Source organism: Mastomys coucha, unplaced genomic scaffold (assembly GCF_008632895.1).
Source record: "Mastomys coucha isolate ucsf_1 unplaced genomic scaffold, UCSF_Mcou_1 pScaffold16, whole genome shotgun sequence".
Classification (NCBI taxonomy): Eukaryota; Metazoa; Chordata; class Mammalia; order Rodentia; family Muridae; genus Mastomys; species Mastomys coucha.
This window is the reverse complement of record NW_022196898.1, coordinates 45,093,978-45,114,127: the sequence shown is the minus strand read 5'-3', so window position 1 is coordinate 45,114,127 and position 20,150 is coordinate 45,093,978. Positions and strand designations below refer to the sequence as shown.

Here is a 20,150-nt window from a genome sequence, read left to right as displayed (position 1 = left end):
CACACACACACACACACACACACACACACCCCTATGTGCACAATGGGAGAGAAAAGACCCTAAAGTGCAAAGCTCTGAGCGGTAGTACTGATATGGTCTGCAGGTGACTGAATTCATGTGATTTTCTTTCTTTTTATTTCTTTCTCCTTTTTTTGGAATGAAAATTTCTGTCTTTTAGAGAAAAATTAAATGTTTTCCAAAAAGGAGAATAATAAAAGAGAGATAGTATTGAGACTAGGAGACAAGGAGCTGATAGCAATGCAAGAAGCATTGAGGGATTAGTGTTGGCTGTGTCTGTTTCCATTTATTCTTACCCCTCATCAGCCATGCAGGTTTGTGGGAAATCCTGGAGTCCAAAGTTGGCTTGGCCTATTATACTGGTCACATAAAGGCTAACCCAGCAGGTGACCACTATCCAGATTCCTTTATGAGTCTTTACTGGATATGGCCCTGGTAATTCCGAACCATGTTTGACAGTGTCTTCTGTACATATTTACTCTCGGTCCTTTGTGCTCTGTTTGTAGCAATGACTGCATTTGAAATGACCAATCACACTCGTGTCACAGAATTCATCTTCCTGGGATTTTCCAACCACTCCAGCCTACAGGGCGTCTTCTTCCTAACCTTCCTGGCCATTTACCTGACAACTCTCCTGGGGAACACACTCATGATGGTGGCCACCAGGCTCAGCCCTGCTCTCCACACTCCAATGTACTATTTCCTCAGCAACTTGAGCTTCCTGGACATCTGCTACACATCCACCACCATTCCGGTCATGCTAGTGAACTTCTTCAGGGAGAAGAAGACCATCTCCTATGAGGGCTGCCTCTCCCAGATCTTCTTCTTTGTGACATGTGCTGGCACAGAAGGTGTTCTTCTGGCCGCCATGGCCTATGACCGCTATGTGGCCATTTGCCACCCTCTTCGATATCCAGTTCTCATGAGCACAAGGGTCTGTGTCATCTTGGTGATTGGGTCCTGGCTCTGTGGCTTGGTGAATTCTGTGACTCACACAGCACTGACAACCACACTCACTCTGTGTGGTCCCAACCAGATCAGCCACTTTCTCTGTGACATCCCATTGCTCCTGAAGCTCTCGTGCTCAGACACCTCTGTCAATGAATCTGTCCTCCATGTGGCCAGTGCCACCATTGGCCTGAGCCCCTGCCTGTTCACTGCAGGCTCCTACATATTCATCATCTCTGCCATCCTGAGGATTCCCTCTGCTCAGGGCAGGAGAAAGGCCTTCTCCACCTGTGCCTCACACCTCACTGTGGTGGTAGTTTTCTTTGGAACAGCCAACTTCAACTATGACAGACCCAGGGAAGGCTACTCCCTAGACATGGACATATTGGTGTCTGTGCTCTTCTGTGTTGTGACCCCCCTGTTGAACCCCATCATCTACAGCCTGAAAAACAAGGAGGTTAAGGATGCCCTTAGGAAGCTTATTAAAAAGCATGGATTCCCTAGTGTGATCAACAACTAGATTGTTTGTCTCATCTTTCTTTTTTCCTTTTTGTTTGGTACATTAAAAACTTTTTTTCTAGTTCTTTGGGAATTTTGCACAGTGAACGTCAATCTTATTCAACCTCTTTCAATTCCTCATACATCCACCCTTTGTCCTACCTACTCAGTTTTGTGTTCTCTTTTTCTTATTTTTTTAAACACCGGTCAAGTTCAATTTGTGTTGCTCATATAGTTTTGGCTGTTCTTCAAGGAATAATGGCCCTTCCTTGGTGTGTCATTGTTTTTACCAAGAGCAGCAGTGTTAAAGAAACCTGGCTTCGCTTTTCCTGGAAAATTATCAGTTGCCAATAACTCCTTGGCTAGGGAAGGACTTTATGGCTCTCTTCTCTCTCCTTGCTGGAATTTGGGCTGGATTGAGTGTGCACTGATCTTGTGCATGCTTCACCACTGTGGGTTCACATATGTAGCTTCCCAGCTATTTCTGAGATACAGTTTCCATGTATTCATCCATCACCTCTGACTCTTATGCTTTGCCTGCCTTCTCTTCTACAATGATCCCTGAGCTTTGTGAGGAGGAGATGTAACACACATGTCCCATTTGTGTTCAGCATTCCAAAGTCTTTAATTCTCTGACCTTGGGTCTCTATATTAATCATCATCTACTGAAAATAGAAGTTTTTCTGATGAGAGTTGAGAGATGGATTAATCTATGGCTATAATGGTAAGTCATTAGGAATGGGTTCAATACAATATCCATGCAGCAGACTAACCATAGTAGGTTCTCCTCTAGAACCTATTAGCTACTTAACCACAGGCTCTTGGCCCAGTGGTGATGCTGGAATGGGTTTTAACTTGTATAGCAGGACTTCAATCCACTCAGAACGAGACTGGTTGTTCCCATAACATTTATGCCACTATTGCACCAATTGGTACGTCTTTCTGGCCAGTTGCATTTACACCTCTCAGGGTTTATAGCTAGATAATATTGATGATTACTTTTCACCTCCAATAGTGTGCACAGTATCTTCTAGTATTATTAAAGTCATCCAGTAGGAATGAAGTTTCTAGGTCAATACCAGCTTGATATCTCTATATTATGACTCAAGTATCTGGTATCTTCTAGGAAAGCATTTGAAGGGTAACCAGCAGCATTGGCAATTGCCTATAATTTTGGAGGTATATGGGACATCACTGGACAACAATTGCCAAGAGGTAACCCATTCCTGGCACTGTGCTTTTATTTGTTAGCCTTCTATTGGCATGTTTTAATTATATAACTTTCATTATGACTTTTATGCATGCATGTAACATACTTTGTTTATATACACACCCTCTATAATACTGTGTTTCTTTTTTCATTATTTTCTTGAGTCAGGGTTTCATGTACCTCTGACTCACTATGTAGCCAAGGATGACCTTAGACTTCTGATTATCCTACTTCCACTTCTAGAGTGCTGATGTGACAGGCATATATCATCATGTCCAGTTTATGCAGATATGGGATTGAGCCCAGGCCTTTGTCCAGGCAATTACTCTACCAGCTGAGTTAGATCCTTAGCCCTCTATAACCCTTTCATCTCCCTTCTCCTTCTCATTTCTGTCTCCAAATATAAAAGAAAAAATGTGAATGTTGTTTTTATAAGTCTGGCTTATTTCTCTTAATGGCCGCACATTCAATTTATTTGGCTGAAAACAATAGAGTTTCATTCTTCTTCATTGCTGACAAAAACTCCACTGTGTGTATATTTCATCCTTTCTTTATCCATTCATCTCCTGGGCACCTAGGCTGATTCTACAACTTGGCTCTTTGAGTAGTGCTGTAATAAACATTAGTATAAGTAAACCAAGTCTAATTGTGGAAATATAGTCAGAAGTTATACAACTGGATCATGTGGAAGCTCTGTTTTTAAGTCTGAGGACTCTTCATCCTGATTTCCATAGTTGATGCATCAATTAACATTCCCAGCAATGTTATATTGTATATAGTTTATATGCCTGCATTTCTGTTAGTATTTTATCTTATTCCTTGTTTATTTTCTTGATTCTTTACCATCCTGACTGGATATGATTGTAATTTTTATTTGTAGTTCTCTGATGCCTAAACATATGAAATTTTTTGATTGTCCAATTCCTTCTTTATTTGAGAATTGTCTGTTCAGTTCATTTGCCTGTTTATTGACTAGGTTGTTTGATTTTCAAGGGTGGAGTTTTTAGTCCCTTATACATTATGGATACTAATTCTTTGTCAAATGAATAACTTATAAAGATATTCTCTAATTCTGTTGTCTGTCTCTTTAATGTATTAGCCACCTCTTTTCCCTGCAGAAGCTTTTTAAGTAGTTGTAGTTGCATATGTCAAGTCTTGCTTCTTTTCTCTGAACTATTGCAGTTCTATTTAAGGTGATCCCCGCATCTTTATCTTCAGGTTTCTTTTTCCTATCCTTTCCTTGAACAAGTTCAAACTTTTAGGTTTTATTTTGAAGTATTTGATTTATTTTGAGCTGCTTTTTTTATAGTGAGTGAGAGATAGAGATCTACTCTCATACCTCAATATGTGGGTACCCAAGAGTCTCTTTATGTCATCTTTGTAGAAAATGAAATAGCCATAGCTATGTAAGCTTATTTCTTGGTGGTCTATCTGTTCTGTAGGTCTGTTTGTGGCAGTACCAGCTTGTTTTGTCACTATAGCTGTAGTAGTTTGAATGAGGATGGCCCCTCAGGCTCAGACATTTGAAACGTGGTCACCAGGGAGTGGCATTACTTGAAAGGATTAGGGGTGTGACCTTGTTGGTGGAAGTGTGTCACCGAAGGTGTGATTTGAAGTTTCAAAAGCCCAAACCAGGCCTAATGGCTTTCTCTTCCTGCTGCCTGCTCATCTGGATGTAGAACTCTTAGCTATCTCCACAGCACCATGTCTACCTGCATGTTGCTCTGCTTTCCACCATAACGATAATTGACTAAACCTCTGAAACTATAAGCAAGCCCCAATTAAGTGTTTTCTTTTGTAAGAGTTGCTATGATTGTGATGTCATTTCACAGCAATAGAACACTGACTAAGATAGAAGTTGGTACCAAGGACTGGGGTATGAAAGGCATGACCATGCTTTTGTTTGAAAGGATGTGGAAGACTTTAGGACTTTGGACTAGAAAAACAGTTGGGGGGCTGGAGAGATGGCTCAATGTTTAAGAGCACTTGCTGCTTTTCCAGAGGTCCTGAGATCAATTCCCACAAACCACATGGTAGCTCATAACTATCTGATATCCTCTTCCAGTGTGTCTGAAGAAAGCAACAATGCATTCACATACATAAAATAAATAAATCTTTAAAAAGAAAAAGAAAAAAAAGTTGGGGGGCTTAATGGGCCATCCTAATAGGAGCATGGCAGACAGGGGTGCTGAAGATGACATAAGAATGTTGGGGTCCAGCTCAAGAGGTTTCAGAGAAGAATATTAGTAAGTAACCTAGAGATAATTTTTGTGATATTTTAGCAAAGAAGGTGTCTGCTCTTTGCCCTTGTCCAAAAATTTCTACTTGAGGCTCAATAGAAGAGTTTTAGATTAGTGGTGTTGGCAGAGGAGATTTCAAGACAGCCTAGTGTTATTGACAGTATCATGTGGTTATTAGCAGCCATTCTTATGCAGATCTATAATAAAAAAAAGAGAAAGCTGAGCAAGAAAAAAATTTTAATGTATGGATTGAGGAGAAAAGGAGCACCAGGAAGTGTAATGGACCCAAATATAGTGCTCTAGGAGATAAAAGGCTTGAAGAAAAGCCTGGGCACTAAATGGAATAAAGAGAGTGGTGACCTCAGGGCAAGACCCCATCCAGCTGTTCTTCCAATATATGAAAAGGAACTAAAGGAGAGCTTAAGCAGGAAGGAGACTATAGAAAACAGAAAGCTGATGCAGATGTGATTGAACTAGGGGGTCAATTCCAGCCCCAGCAAGCAGAAGAACTCGGCAGCTTCAGCATGCTTCTGGCTTTAGAGTCAAGGATACAAGAAAGGGGTTGTAGAATTTTCCTCTGTGTCTAAGAAACATCACTGAGGCCAGATGTGTGTCAGGGATGTCTCTGTATGGAGTTCCAGAGAGGCCATTTCATAATGCTATGAAGAAACCTGAATGTATGGGCAACGCTAAGAGGTTGGGAGTGCTGGAGTCTTGGGATACCAGCCAACAGGTTGTGGAGACAGTCCAAGAGAGAGAAGTGGGATGTAGTCAATAAATCTGGAAGGAATTGGAGATTGGAAGAGCACTTTGCCATCAGACGTGGAGATGCAGAGTTTGGAATTTACTCTGTTGGTTTCTGGTCTTACTTTGGTCTAGCATTTCCTCACTATGCTCCCTTTCCATCCTTTTGCAGCGATGTATACTATGTGCCATTGTATCTTGGAAGTAAGTGATCTGATATGATTTTACAGGGGTTAAAGTTAAGAGAGTGCCATGAGTCTCAGAAGACTCTGTGATCTTGGATTTCTAAGTACTGTTGAGACTGTGATAGACTATGGGAACTTTTGAAGTTGTACTAAATGCACTTTGCATTAATGATTTGGCTACAAGCCTGTGGGTGCCAGGGAATGGAATGTGTTGGTTTGAATGAGAATGACTCCCATAGGCTCAGAGATTTGAAGCTTAGTCAGCAGGGAGTAGCATTACTTGAAAGGATTAGGAGGTATTGCTTTGCTAGAGGAAATGTGTTACTGGAAGTGGCTTTGAGGTTTTCAAAACCACAAGCCAGGCTAGTGGCTCTTTCTTCCTGATGGTCTGGATGTAGAACTCTCAGCTACCTCTCCTGGACCATGTCTGTCTGCATGCTAGCATGCTTCTTCTTGTGATGATAATGGACTAAACCTCCCAGATTATAAGCCAGTCCCAATTAAATGCTTTCTTTTATAAGCATCATTGTGGCCTACGTGTCTCTTCACAGCACATAAATACTGACTAAGACAATAGCATTGTAATGTAACTTGAATTTATATATTATGACATCTTCACCATTTTTCCTTTGGCTCAAACTTGATTTGGTTAATCAGGCTTTTGTATATTTTCAAATGAATGTTATGATTATTTTTTCTATTTCAGGATTCAGTATATGTATATGTACATGTATATGTACATATAATGTAGTATCTTAGTGTTTTTTTCCTTTGCTATTATCTCTTCTATTTAATTTTGGTTTGATGGCTGCTTTGTCAGACAAGTATACTACCACAACTTACTTTCAGATCCTGCTGGTTTGAAATATTACTTTCACTTTCCAATCAATCCATTTAGGTTTCTTGTAAGAACAAACAATTTGGTCTTATTTTTAATTGTAAATTTTTGGCTGATTTGAGGATTCTGCTCTTTTGTTCCTACCATATTCCATTTAGAGACTGCATGCATGTTCTTATGTAGTTTTTCATTTGTTGATTGGTTGATTGGTTGGTTGGCTGGTTGGTTGGTTGGCTGGCTGGTTGGTAGACTGGTTGGTTGGTTGGTTGGTTGGTAGGCTGGTTGGTTGGTTGGTTGGTTGGTTGGTAGTTTGGTTGGTTGGTAGGTTGGTTGGTTGGTAGGCTGGTTGGTTGGTAGGCTGGTTGGTTAGTTGGTTGGTTGGTTTGTTGGCTGTTTGGCTGGCTGTTTGGTTGCTTGGTTGTGGGCACACAAATGCTGCAATGTATGTGTAGAAGTCAGAGGACAACTTTCAGGAGTCTATTTTCTCTTTCTTCTACTTAGGTCTCAGGGGTGAATCCATTTTTTTTTTGGACACCAGGGACTTTTCCTCTCTCAGTCATCTTGCCCAGCTTGACCTCCCACCTTGAATTATGTGTTTTAGAGATAGTGCCAGAGTGTGCATCTGCTGAACTCACCAAAGCTTTTCTCTTTTCTTCTGGGAAAGTCTCCCCTGCTAGGGGTTTCTCTCCTCCCTACCATGTTGTTTAGAGCCTGATGTTGGGGTGCTTATATATTCTTCTAGACTTGCCTGCTTTCTGTCTCCTGTTTACTATTGTACTTCTGAGCCTTCCCACATCACTGGCATCTGCCTGTAGCCACCTGCCTGATGGTCTATCTCAGGCTCCCAGAAGCAGGAGACGATGATATATACTATGAATATACTACCCCAACTTACTTTCAGATTCTATTGATTTGAAATACTACTTTCCATCATTGTACTTTCAATCTTGGTGTGTCATTAGCAACCAATCTATGTAGATTTCTTACAAGAACAAATAGTTGAGTCTTATTTTTATTGAAAAGTTTTGGCTGATTTGAGTGCTCCTAACTCACTGTCCCTTCTCTAAATTCTAGATAATGTTTCATATTCTGAAATTTTTCTTAACTTAAGGTAATCAGGAATATTTTAGCTGTAGTTCTAACAATGGTCATTTTATACAATGTCTCCTGACAGCTGTCCTAGCCCATCGGGACAATAACACTTGTATTCAAAAGTTCACAAGTTATATTATCATGTGTTCCTGTGTCTTCCAATTCTTTTAGAATATTTGTATTATTTTCTCACCAAAACTCTGCATTATAATTCTCTCCAATTTCCCCAATTTTTGCAGCCATCACTAGTATGTGTGAAGTGTTATAGCAAATGTAATTTTGATTTGCATTTTCATGATTCCTCATTAAATCTTTACTGTATATCATATGAAATGCTATGTTTATACTCTGGATGTATTGATAGTCCTAATATGGGTATTTCGTATCAGTGAAATAATATGTGCTTTATGGGTCTAACTTGTTTCACTTAGAGTGGGGTTTTCAACCATATTAGGCTGGAGTTACATCTCTGGAAGATCAGGCCCAAATGATCAATGACTCTAAAGTAGTTTTATTATTTTGTTTTGTTCTTTGTTTTATAAACTTTATTATTAAAAAAAACTTGCAAATAAAGTGGTTTTTGAAAAGACTGTGTGTGTATGTGTGGGTGAGTATGGGTGTATATGTGTATGAATATGTGTGAGTGTGTGTGTGTGTGTGTGTGTGTGTGTGTGTGGTATATGCATGCATACACATGTGCTCAGGTGGCTCTCCCTGGAGGTATCAAATTGTCTTGGAGTTAGGGTTACAGGTATCTATAAACTGCCCAATATGATACTGGGAACTTAAGTCAGGTCTTCTGGAAAACCAGTGCACATTCTTAATGGCTAAGCCACAACACACACAAAAACCATGTTGTTGATAAGGTTGATGAGCTTTAGAGACTTAACTTTCAGCATGGCTTAATGTTTTTATTTTTATTTTTGTTCAGTAAGATACTTGCAAGATTTAAAATCTTTCTCCACATGTGTTCTACCCAGCTTGTTAGCTCTGCCTTTCTCTCCTTTAAACTCCACAGCAAGTAACATCATCAGCAGGTCATGAGAAACAGATGGATCATAAGACAGAGTGGATAACAGCACAGTGAGTACTGGCAGAGAAGGAAAGTGACATTGTGTCCAGGTGGAGTCCCAACTAGGAATGGTAGAGCTCTGAGTCATCAGAAATACTGCAGTCCTGTGACTGCAGATGCCTGCCTAAGTAAGCACACATTTGCATTTACATCATACCCTCTCTCTATGTAAAAGGAAGCCAGTCTCACGGTTTTAGCAGCCCACCACCTCATAGCAAACCTCTGGTAGTGAACTTCCTTTACCAATGTCCCCAAAGAGATAGGAGGCTTCATACTAAGGTAAGATGATTGCCAAGACCTTAATGAATCCAAGAGAGAATTAATTGCTCTTCATTTCTCCAATTTCTATTCAGGCCATTGCCCTTGAGTTCTGCTTGCATAGCAAAGAGTCCCAGAACAGCTGCTTGGAGGCAGATTAGAAGGGACATTCCCAAAAGGTCGGTCCATGGGCCTTTATAAATGGCCATTCTGAGAAAGTGAATTGTGGAGAAAGCAAAGGGGAATTCCAGCTCTTGTGTTAGATGATGTGTGTGCTCTGGGAAGCTTCCAGAATGAAGACTCTCCTTCACGATGCTTGGAGGTCAACTATCAACTTTTAGCAAAGAATATACTTTCAAGGCAGGTACTGGTTTGAAAAGCAACAAGCACCAAACCAAAGCCAGAAATCTAAGGCTTTTGGTAAGAGTCAAGAGTAAGTATGTTCATTTATTTGCTGTTGTTATTGAAAAATACTTCAAATGTCTGGATATAGCTACCCCTTAAGAAAACATTATAGGGTGTTATATGTATTCTCATTACAATTTTGATGGTACTTATGCAATGACATTTTAAATATCCTTCTGTATATGGATCAATTCTGCAACGGTACTTATGAAACCAGAGTGGGATTTACTTCAGAGATTATCTAGTACAAAACCTAAGGGATATTTGCATTTCTTAAGTGAGGTAATATGAGTGGAAAATTTGTTTACAGTAAATAATGTGCAATGCTAAGTGTTTTATCTTCTGCTTTTAAAAAGCAAACCAGAAAGAAATAATTTCTATGGAGAAAGCATAGGGACACATTTCCACAGAATCCTGTAGTGATACTTACTTAAGAAAATATAGTTGGCTTTGTACAAATGGGATTAGAGATATATTTATTCACCAACTAAAGGGTTTTTTAATAAAAGTTTTTTCATACAATATATTTTGATCAGGTTCCCCCACCCCAAATTCCTCTCAGATCCTCCTTGCTCCCAACTTCCCTCCTCACCTAACTCTGTGTTCTTTCTCTCTTAAAAAAAATAAAAATAAAAAGACCAAACAAAGCAAACTGAGACAAAAAGTCTACAAAAGAGCATTGGGCTCATTTCCTTCAGCTAGAGGGATTCTGCTGCTGAAACACAAAGACGCTTAGACCACAGGTGGCAAACTGTGTTAGCAGCCATACAACCCCAAGCTCTTGGATGATTGATTTCACCCCCACATTCTTGCCATTAGAAATGTTGATTGGGAAAGCAAGAAGCAGAGTTGCTGCTTCCAGTTGGGAACTGAGTCAATGTCATCAGACAATCTCCGTTGGGACCGTTGCTCTTGGGAGGGAGTAGACCTAAGTCCCTCACAGACCAAAGAAGCCAGGGTGCCACATTCATGTCCACGCCAGCCTTTACCTCTTCAGGTCTGTGTGTTATTTGCTTGAGAAACTGCTGAGCAGAAATTTCCCCCAGCATTCTCAAATCCCTGTCCAAACCTTCTAATGCTCATTCAAGGCTGTCCTTACAGAGCCTTTTGAGATCTCTGTCTCATCAGTGTCTGGATAGCTCTTCTTTACTCGCCAGAGATTCACTGAGTGTCCAGTCACACAAGGCTCTTTGCAGTTTCTCCATGCAGAATGGAACAAATCAAGTTGAAAATGTGAAGGAGCTTGCACTCAAGATGGAGTGTGGGCTTCGGGCAGGTAGCCTCTGCCCTACTCCTAGAGGTCATCAAGTAGAGGCTCTCTAGCAAAAGATAAGCAAACAATAACTTTAAAATTGCACAAATATCATCAAGTTTCCTGGCTCATACTGCATTTTATTTTTGTACTAGATGGGGTCAAGGACGGGGTCCAGGTCCTGAGTTTCTTCATAATACTAGCATAGGGCTGTATCAGACCCTACAACTGAATAGAATTGAGTTGAGACTTGTCTCTATCAAGAAGAGGTTGTGGGGAAGCGCTGAAAGGAAACAAGAACTTATAATCTGAAGAATGTCATAGCTTGAAGGCTCTTACGTATCACAGGAAATGGTCCTTTGTCTTCCTTTTTCCTCCCAACACTAGGAGAAGCACAAGTGAGGAAAATTTAAAATTAAGTTTCTGAGACGGGATGGAGAAATCCTATGAGCTTGTTAAGACTTTTAACCCAGTTTAACCTAGGAGGTACCACTCTGCCTGTTGGTTAGGCCCAGCCCAGGCTCATCCCACAACTGTGTGGGCCTTGCAGGAGCTGCATCAGTACCACCTGTGAGCTCATCAGAGCAGGACATGTACATGAACATTCAAGGTGGAGCAGCAAAATTGCAATATGATCTCTGAACATCGTGACTAGTGCTCAGTGGCCATGTTAAGGACTACACAGAGATTCTGGCCTGGAAAAATAGCTCGTGTGCTCCATAGAATATATTAGCTTTGCTATAATCACTTAAATCATTTAGATTTTCTGTTAGATAAATTGATGTACATGTGCCTGTGGTATGTGTGTGTGTGCGTGTGTGTGTGTGCGTGTGTCTGTGTGTGTGTGTTTTAAGTAGGTCAGTAATTTACTTGGATACACAAAAATTAGATTTGAAATTTTTTTTTTTTTTTTTTTTTTTTTTTTTTTTTTAAAGATTTATTATTATATATTAGTACACTGTTGCTGTCTTCAGATGCACCAGAAGAGGGTGTCTGATCTCATTAGGGGTGGTTGTGAGCCACCATGTGGTTGCTGGGATTTGAACTCAGGACCTTTGGAAGAGCAGTCAGTGAGTGCTCTTATCCACTGAGCTATCTCGCCAGCCCCAGATTTGAAATTTTTAATCATTGCTTTGAGATATTGGAATCAAATATGAATAGATGTTCCCCTAATGTGCTGTAAGGGTTTCATGGTTACTAATTTCTCATTTTGTTCATGCCCACGTTGTTTCCTTTGGGGAAATGAACCCCTTAAGGTTAGTCAACAGAAAATTTCATTTATTGCCAAAAAAATCTCTTTTAAGACCTCCAGGGTTATTTATTTTCCACAGTTTGTTTATTTTTAGGTTTGAACATTATGCTTAACTTCTGCACCAACTTTCTATTGAAATTTAAATACTTTAAGCTCCTTAAGGCCCAAAGATTTAGAATGTTTAATGAAAGCTGTGTTGGCCTATTAATCATGAGCACTGAATTGTTAGAACCAAAAAATAAGAATTCTTGAGCTCTGAAAACTGCAAAAGTTTACATATATACTGTTATCCATAGCAAAATTTGTCATAAGTCATGATTGTTATGAAATAAACCCTCTCTGTACCACAGTTTCTCTTTATTTGCAAAACAGGAATGGTACACCATTTTGTAGGGTCTTATGTAAAGCCAAGAGAGTCAGTGTGTGTTCAAGTCATAAATACGGTTCACAAAGAAGGTTATCGCAGTATTCTTACTTACTGTGCTCCCTATTCTATACTCAACTTAGAAAACCCTGTGTAAATTCAGGGACATAAAGCATAGCTTTTCAAAGTAGCATACTGAGTTTTGATGGGATGGTTATACTAAATTCAATTTTGATTTTTTTAAAAAGATGTACATCTTTTAAACTATTATGCAAGACTTTTTTTTTCCTCAAAAATCTAGACTGTTACATATACCAAATTGTCCCAGGAAAACTCACTCTAAGATTCTCTTTTCTACAATATACACCCTGTGACTATGAAAAGTAAGGTCACTATCACACATAGGTACTTCACCATCAAAGCTATTGGTGATCAGGGTGCAGCAGCAGGGAAATTCCAGAGGTTGAGTGTGATCTTTTGAGTGTTCTGTGTGAGAGGTGATGCTTGTTGACGGTGATAGTTCAGCCTAGTTGCACTATGCTGACCAGAACTGCCATCAGGGAGAAGGAAGAAGGGCTGAATGTCATCACCAACCTCACCTCACGCCTGGCCTAGGAGAAGTTAGATTAATCAAATCAATGGGGAAAAACTATATGGAGATACAGATCAATAATGCCTCATGAAGCTAGTCCTCGGGAATGGACTAGAATTGAATAGCAGTTTCCTATAACCTCCCCAGTAGATAGAATGTGCAACTGTATTCTAACCCCAGAGGCTGATGGGCAAAGATTGTCAGGCCTGGGCCAGCCGTGGCTACAGTGAGGACTCACCTCAAACCAAACAAAAGAAAGAATCATATAATTGTTTGAACCCAAAAGCTTATTTTCACATTCCCAGTTTAGATTTCCACAGCTCATGTGACGATCTCCCCGTAGTAAGACCCAGAGGGAGAATGTGTGATACACCTTCACGGTGAATATGGTGAATTCAGGGCAATCCTATAACAATGGAAGGTGGGAAGGTGTCTGTGTCTGTATTTTCAAATGGAAAGCATAAACGAAACGAATACCTGACACTGATTTTGGAATGACTTGGAGTTTGCCTGTGCAGCAGGCAGAGAAAAACAGAAGAAAACACACACGTGACGGGAGAATGAGAGGACATGTGGGTCCCAGGGCGGGGCCAGAGTTGTCTGTCTGTAAATCAAGGCTAACAAGGAAACACTCGTTACTTAGGGAGATTACTTAGAGGACACAATGCACACAGCTAACCTAGACAACATGGTATTTTTAGTCCTTCCCAGGCACATCCAGGCTCGGTACCTTCGTTCCAAATGTTAAGATCTCAACGCCCACCTTGGCCTTCCACTCCAATTGTCCCATATGCTCTACCTGGCCTCGTCCACTCTATGGCAGTTACCTTTGACACAATCAGTCTGGGACTTACATCTGCAAACCTAGCCTGTCTGGAAGTCATTTTTGTGAATAGTCTACACTGACTAGCATTTAGCATCACTCAAATGTAATCTACCGTATCCCCCTAAACCTACTACAATACCCATTTTAATGAGTGCTCCCAAACTGATTGGTGTCTTCCTCACGGATTCTAAAGTGCTTCCAAGCCTGTTTGTTTGGGGTGGTTTTTTCCTTCCAAGCTCCCAGATGCTATACTTTTAGTTACAGACCATTTCATTTTGCTCTGGTTTTATCATTCAGAAGATTCTCTTGAACTAAATAAAGCAGTTTATATCCAAAGCACTGGAACTATGGGGGACTCTGGTCGTTGGGTTTCACAATTTCATGCATGATTTAATGGCTGGATGTTCATGCACTTTCTAAACTTGCAGGAGTGTTTGTTTTCATGTTCTCAAAGCTGATGACTTTCTAAAACCCTTAGGTGTCCCTGCTTTCAATCTGCCCTCCTCTAAAGCCTCGTCCCCAGTCCCCTATGGTTGATACTCTGTATTCCTGCCTGTTGTACACCAAAGCTTGGCTTCCAGGTAGGCATTGCTCAGCTGCCCACGCAAGAGGGACAGTACTTTGCAAGTCCCTATAGCAGGCTTTCTGGCTGTCCAGAACGGTAGGCCTGACACAGTTTCTCCTATTTTGGTTTCTATACCCAAGAGACTGATTGCCTGCTACCTGCTCTGGGGTGGGCACCAATGAGGTTCTGCGTAAACATAACCCAAAAGGCTGTTAAAAGTTAATATAAGTTTGATATAAAATATTAATTTATAGAAATATAAATATAAAGTTAATATAAAATATATATTCATGTCATGGCAACCAACTAGATTCTCTTACCAGCTCCTGGAAAACTAGCAGGACTCTCTATGTATGCAGCAGTGTGGCAGGGGCTCTCAAAACCTGGAATCCAGAGGTGATATAGATCTCATAGAAGTTCACTGGTGTCTCAGAGATCTCACGGTCCTCACTTGTGTAGCAGTCAAGTCCACAGACATCCTTTGAAATGTCTTGGACTTAGATGGGTAGATCCATACTGTTTTCCTTGAGATTTCCACCATTAATATTGCCTGGGAGGCCTACTTACTTCCCCTTAGCTATGGGCCAATGTACTTAGACATGACTCACTCAATCAATGAAATACACACAGCATGCTTGTACACATGCACACACTCACACACACATAAACAAGCATATATGAACACAGTTTTGCATTTGCTACCCAAATTCCATTTGCCTGCTCACCAATCACATTCAATCCCCCAAATAAGCCATTGTCAGGAAAAAAGTAGCTGACATTATAAAATATGATACATATTGAATTATAGTAGGAAAGAAATAAATAATGGCAAAAAAGAAAAGGAAAGTGTTAATAACATAAAAAGAAAACACAAAACAAACAACTAAGCCTGGGACCAACCGATCTTGAGAGGGAAACTGCACTAAAAATTGCCTCCTGTTTTTTTTTTAACATAACATTTAAACTATATTATTTAGTAAAATTGTAAAGACATACATTGATAAAGCCTTACATATATAAACCACAAACAGTAAGATAAAGAATATTTTCCTCAATCTAGAAAACACCTTTATTCTCTTTTCCAAATAATGCCACTTCCAAGTTCTAGAAATAACCAAGTCCTATCTTGGTCATCATAGCTTAGAGTCACCTACTTTTGAACTTCATTTAAGGGGAAAATATAGTATCTATTCTTTTGCACCTGGCTTATTTCACCCGGCAAAAATTGTTTAGAGTTATAATGCTATTAATGTTTGAGTTTTTTGTGGAGTTTTTAAATTGCGTTATTCTACCTTATAACATATCATAATTTATTATCTAATCTTCTATTAATAGACACATCATTTTCTTAGGCTATTGAAGGTTATCATACATGATTTTCTGTGGCCTGTTCATTTTATTGAGATTATTTTAAGAGATAAATCAAGATGTTAAATAACTGTATATATAACTTACTGGAAATTGCCAAGTGATTTTCAAAAATTATAGCATAGACTTTGATTCTACTGTGGAAAGCCAGAAAACAATGTGTTTCCATCATTACAACAACCCAAAAAATGTCTAATAAAACTTCATGTCAATATCTCTTCTTGCCTTTACTGAAGAATTGATATTTCAAAGCAAATCTGGAGAGATGTCAGCAACTAAAATAATCCATGCATATTTTACGTAGAAGTAAATGTATCATAAGCTAATAAGGCTTAATTAAGAATACTTGGCGAATTACTAGACTATCAATTGACAACAGAACCTGGAGTCCTTGAGAGCCAGCCATCTGAGAAAGTTTGTGTGTACTTTTAAATTTTTCTCTATGAATTCCACAAAATTCTCATAGGGAATATGGGGAGCACGCAGGGAGGTATGCTGGGAATGTCTCTCAGGGCACTATTCCTTGTTGAGGCTGAGGAGGAAGAACAGCTGTAGGAAAGATTCCTATCAGCTGTATTCCCTATACTTTTCCTTTAGAACATAACATGAGATCCTTAGGATATGAGTAACAGCAATTGCCACCTTGAAAGTACTGTGAAAGTCACTGTATGTGAAGAAGGACATAGAGGAGATAACAAGCCCTCCATGTGAAGGAGGGGAGCAATGCATTGTGCGCAGTGCTATATACCCCAGGAGTGGTATGAAGCATCCAAGACCAAGGCTCACCCCAAACATCAAAACTCCCCCTCTTTTGCTGGGAAAGTCTACCAAACAGACTATCTCTGGAGAACAGTGAAAACCCAGAATACCCAAATCCAAGTGGAAGAAAGCATGTGGATGCTTAATGTATCCCTAGGAGTAGCACATCACTACAAGTGATGCTTGTGACATAGTCAGAGTGACCGAGGAACAACAAACTTCAAACTCAACCCAGCTGCTGTCTAGACCAAATCTCAAAAGAAATGTCTAAAGAAGAAAGAATAACTTCAAGGGAAAAAACTCATAACCTCTGGATCTTTTACAATATGACTAGTTTTAAACCAAAAGCTAGAGTGCATTGTTTAAAAGTAAGGAAAATGGTCTACAGAGACAACACGCATACCAGACTAGACTAAGCTATGAAAGGTTTTCAAACTCTTTGATAAAGAATTTTGACTAATAATCAATAAGCTAATCACTTCCATGGAAAATCTAAAGAGCACAGAAGATGAAACGGGTAATTTCAAAAGAAATAAAAAAACTCTTTAAAACCATCTGATGGAGAGGAGCCACACAGGAAGAGAAGTAACAGACATGCTGGCAAAACTGACAAAAGAAGGAGGTACTCGCAGAGATAACGACAAGCCAACAGAAATCACCCAAGGTGCAGAGGAAATGTTTAAAAGAATTAAACTAGAAGAGACACGGCATGATGCTAAGCTGCAAAAAACACACAGAATTATAATTTCAGAAGGGGAAGAAAGCTTAACACAGCAAAAGCAATATTTGAGGAAATAATGGATAAGAACTTTCCAAAATTAATAACATACCACGGAATAAGATTACTGAAAAGCCCAAAGTATATTGTGCTCAAATTGCTCAGAAAGAAAGAAAGAGAAAGAGAGAGAGAGAAAGGAAGGAAGAAACAAACAAACAAGAGAAAAGAAAAATCTTAAAGACAGCTGAAGAAAAAAATAAAATAACCAGTAGAGTACCATGCATAAGAATTACAACAAAACTGTCATCAAAAACTCTGTAAGTGGTAGATCAGTGCCATGACCATTCTCAACGTGCACGGAGGGCTCTCACCATCAGCAGCAAGAGTCGAGTTTTCTTAAGCATAACAAAACCGAGCAAGTGTACTACAAGCTGATCCTAAAAGAAATGTTAAAGGAAGTTCTTCCCCTATCATGGGATAACAACAAAAGAAAGAGCCCTGGAAACTTCTAAATATTTAGACAGTAAACAATAAGAAGTAATTTGTGAGGCAAAGAAAAACATTTCAAAGAAAACTTTTAAATATTTTGGACTGAATCAAAATAATTTAATATGTCAAAAAGCTGGATCTTAAATTGGTTATCTTTAATGTTGGTGTTAGAAAAGCTTATATTTAGCTAAACATGATGTAATTTCCATATTTATAATCCCAGAATGCAGATGGCTGAGGCAGGAAGATTGACAGTTCAAGGCCAGCTTGGGCTATATAATAAGTTGAGATTTCACAGTAAGAAATTGTCTTTTAAAAATGTAAGGGCTAGTGAGACAGCCCAGTGGGACAGCACTTGCCTAGCATGTGCAAGACTCTTGGTTTGATTCTTGCTGCTGAAAAAGACCAAGATAAACCTGTATCTAAAGTAAGAAAGACTGAGAGAAAGACAAATTAAGACAAAGCAAGGAAACGACAGTTATTAGAAAAGCAACAACAAGAAAAAAACTTAATAGCAAAAACAAAAAATCAAAGACAAACTAGTTCTTTTTAAATATTAGTCACATTAATTAACAATTTATCCAAATTATTTAAAAGTATTAAGACACAAGTTATGAACATGAGGAATGAATGAGAGGTAGGTACTGACACTGCATTAAACACACATGGGCCACAATACACACTAGGCTCATCAACCCTACAACATAGACGGCACAAGCAAGCTCACCTGGGAAGAAATAGATAAGCTATGCAGTGCTGTGAATGTCTGAGAACTTGAATTAGAAACTTAAAACTTTCCAAAACAACACCTACCAACTCTCTGTGACTTAACTGATGAATTTAAACAGGCATACCATGAAAAATAGTAAATGCATATAAAATCTCTGCTAGAAAAATCAAAAGAAACTTCCCAAGACATTTTTATATGGGCAAATTTTCCTCATGACAAAATCAAGCAAATACATTACAAGAAAAAAAAATACACCTGTATCATTTCTCATGATTATAAGTATTTCACCAAATCATGAGCAAATTGACACTAGAAACACATAGGAAAGATGATATCAAACAGTCATTGAGTTCAAGGCTGGAAATGCAAGGCTGGTCCAATATTTAAAAGTTCAATCCATATAACCTGAATGCACTATAAACAAACCAAAACCATTACAGTATATCAAGATACTGTTTTTTAAAAATTAAATCTGCACTCACGATTTAAAAAAAAAAAAAAAGTTAGTAAATGTGGCTGCATGTGGATCTCAGGAGTTGAGGACTAAGTCTGATGTACTTCGCTGCACCAAAACACACAAGCACAAAACTGTTTTTAAAATCATCATAAGAGGGGCTTTCCAACTCAGTAAAGAATACTGAGCAAGCATAATAATGTCCAGGTCACAGAAGATCAAAATGAGCTCAGATGGCTTTTCCCAACAATTATGTGACAGATACCATTCCATCACAACACAGTGAACAGTCCGAGGGATGAAGCAGGTAAGTCCCCCACTGTCAACAAGCAACTGGTGTGGGACTTCAAGCCACATCAAGACCAGAAATCCACAGTTCGTATTGCATATTGTCTCTTACCTCCAAGGCTGACAGAAAATCAGCAAAAACTGAAGTTCTAACAAAGACTCCGAGAGAAGCACAAGGGACCTCAGAGAACACTGATGACTTAATTGGTTAATTTTTCTTACAAATGCTAGAAAGATCAAGGTTCCTACTGAAAATGACATCAACTCATTTAAAAAACTGACTTAAATTTCCATTCTGGAGAAGCAGTGAGAAGTGTTCACATATGCTTCAGCTTGCCCAGTTTCCTTCAAGGTCAGAACAAGAGGGAGTCATCTGAATGTTTAGTCAACGGGGAGATGGAATTCCTTTTGTGTTATAAAGTACAATGCAACCTTGGGAATTTGTGCTCCTGATATTTTAAACACATACTGAGATTAAAAGATGAACATAGAGGAAGAAAAATGATAAAGGAATACATTGAAAGGCAGCATGGGTTCCATGAATGGGTTTGTTTTTCATTGTTATTCTTAATTTCTCACAGTGAGAATGTATTGCTTAAAATTAAAAAAAAAAAAAGGCACACACAAATGAGAATCTAATAACAATCTTCTGGGTTAGGAATGAGATATGGCAGACCCAGGGAAAGGCAGAGGTTAGCAATGTACTATACATTTTGCCCATTCATCCTTACCAATTGGCAATCGGCAGCCATACAAAGCTCTGAGAAGTAAAGAAACACTGTCTTCTAAATCTCACTCCATAGCCCAAACTGCTGGATATCTGATGTTACTGGACACGATAACATCATGGCTCTGGAAACTCAGAACCATGTTTGACAGTGTCTTCTGTACATATTTACTCTCGGTCCTTTGTTCTTTGTTTGTAGCAATGACTGCATTTGAAATGACCAATCACACTCGTGTCACAGAATTCATCTTCCTGGGA

General features: G+C 39.2%; 1 protein-coding gene across 1 annotated transcript in view; it reads left to right on the top strand.

The window, feature by feature from the left end:
- The first annotated feature begins 511 nt into the window (after window positions 1-511).
- Window positions 512-20,150, top strand: part of LOC116094191 (olfactory receptor 5V1-like) — a 20,615-nt gene continuing 976 nt past the window's right edge. Inside the window, exon 1 of the mRNA XM_031376116.1 lies at window positions 512-1,328. Within this exon, the coding sequence (XP_031231976.1) occupies window positions 527-1,328 (802 nt within the window). The 5' untranslated portion in view covers window positions 512-526. The remainder of the gene's footprint in view (window positions 1,329-20,150) is intronic.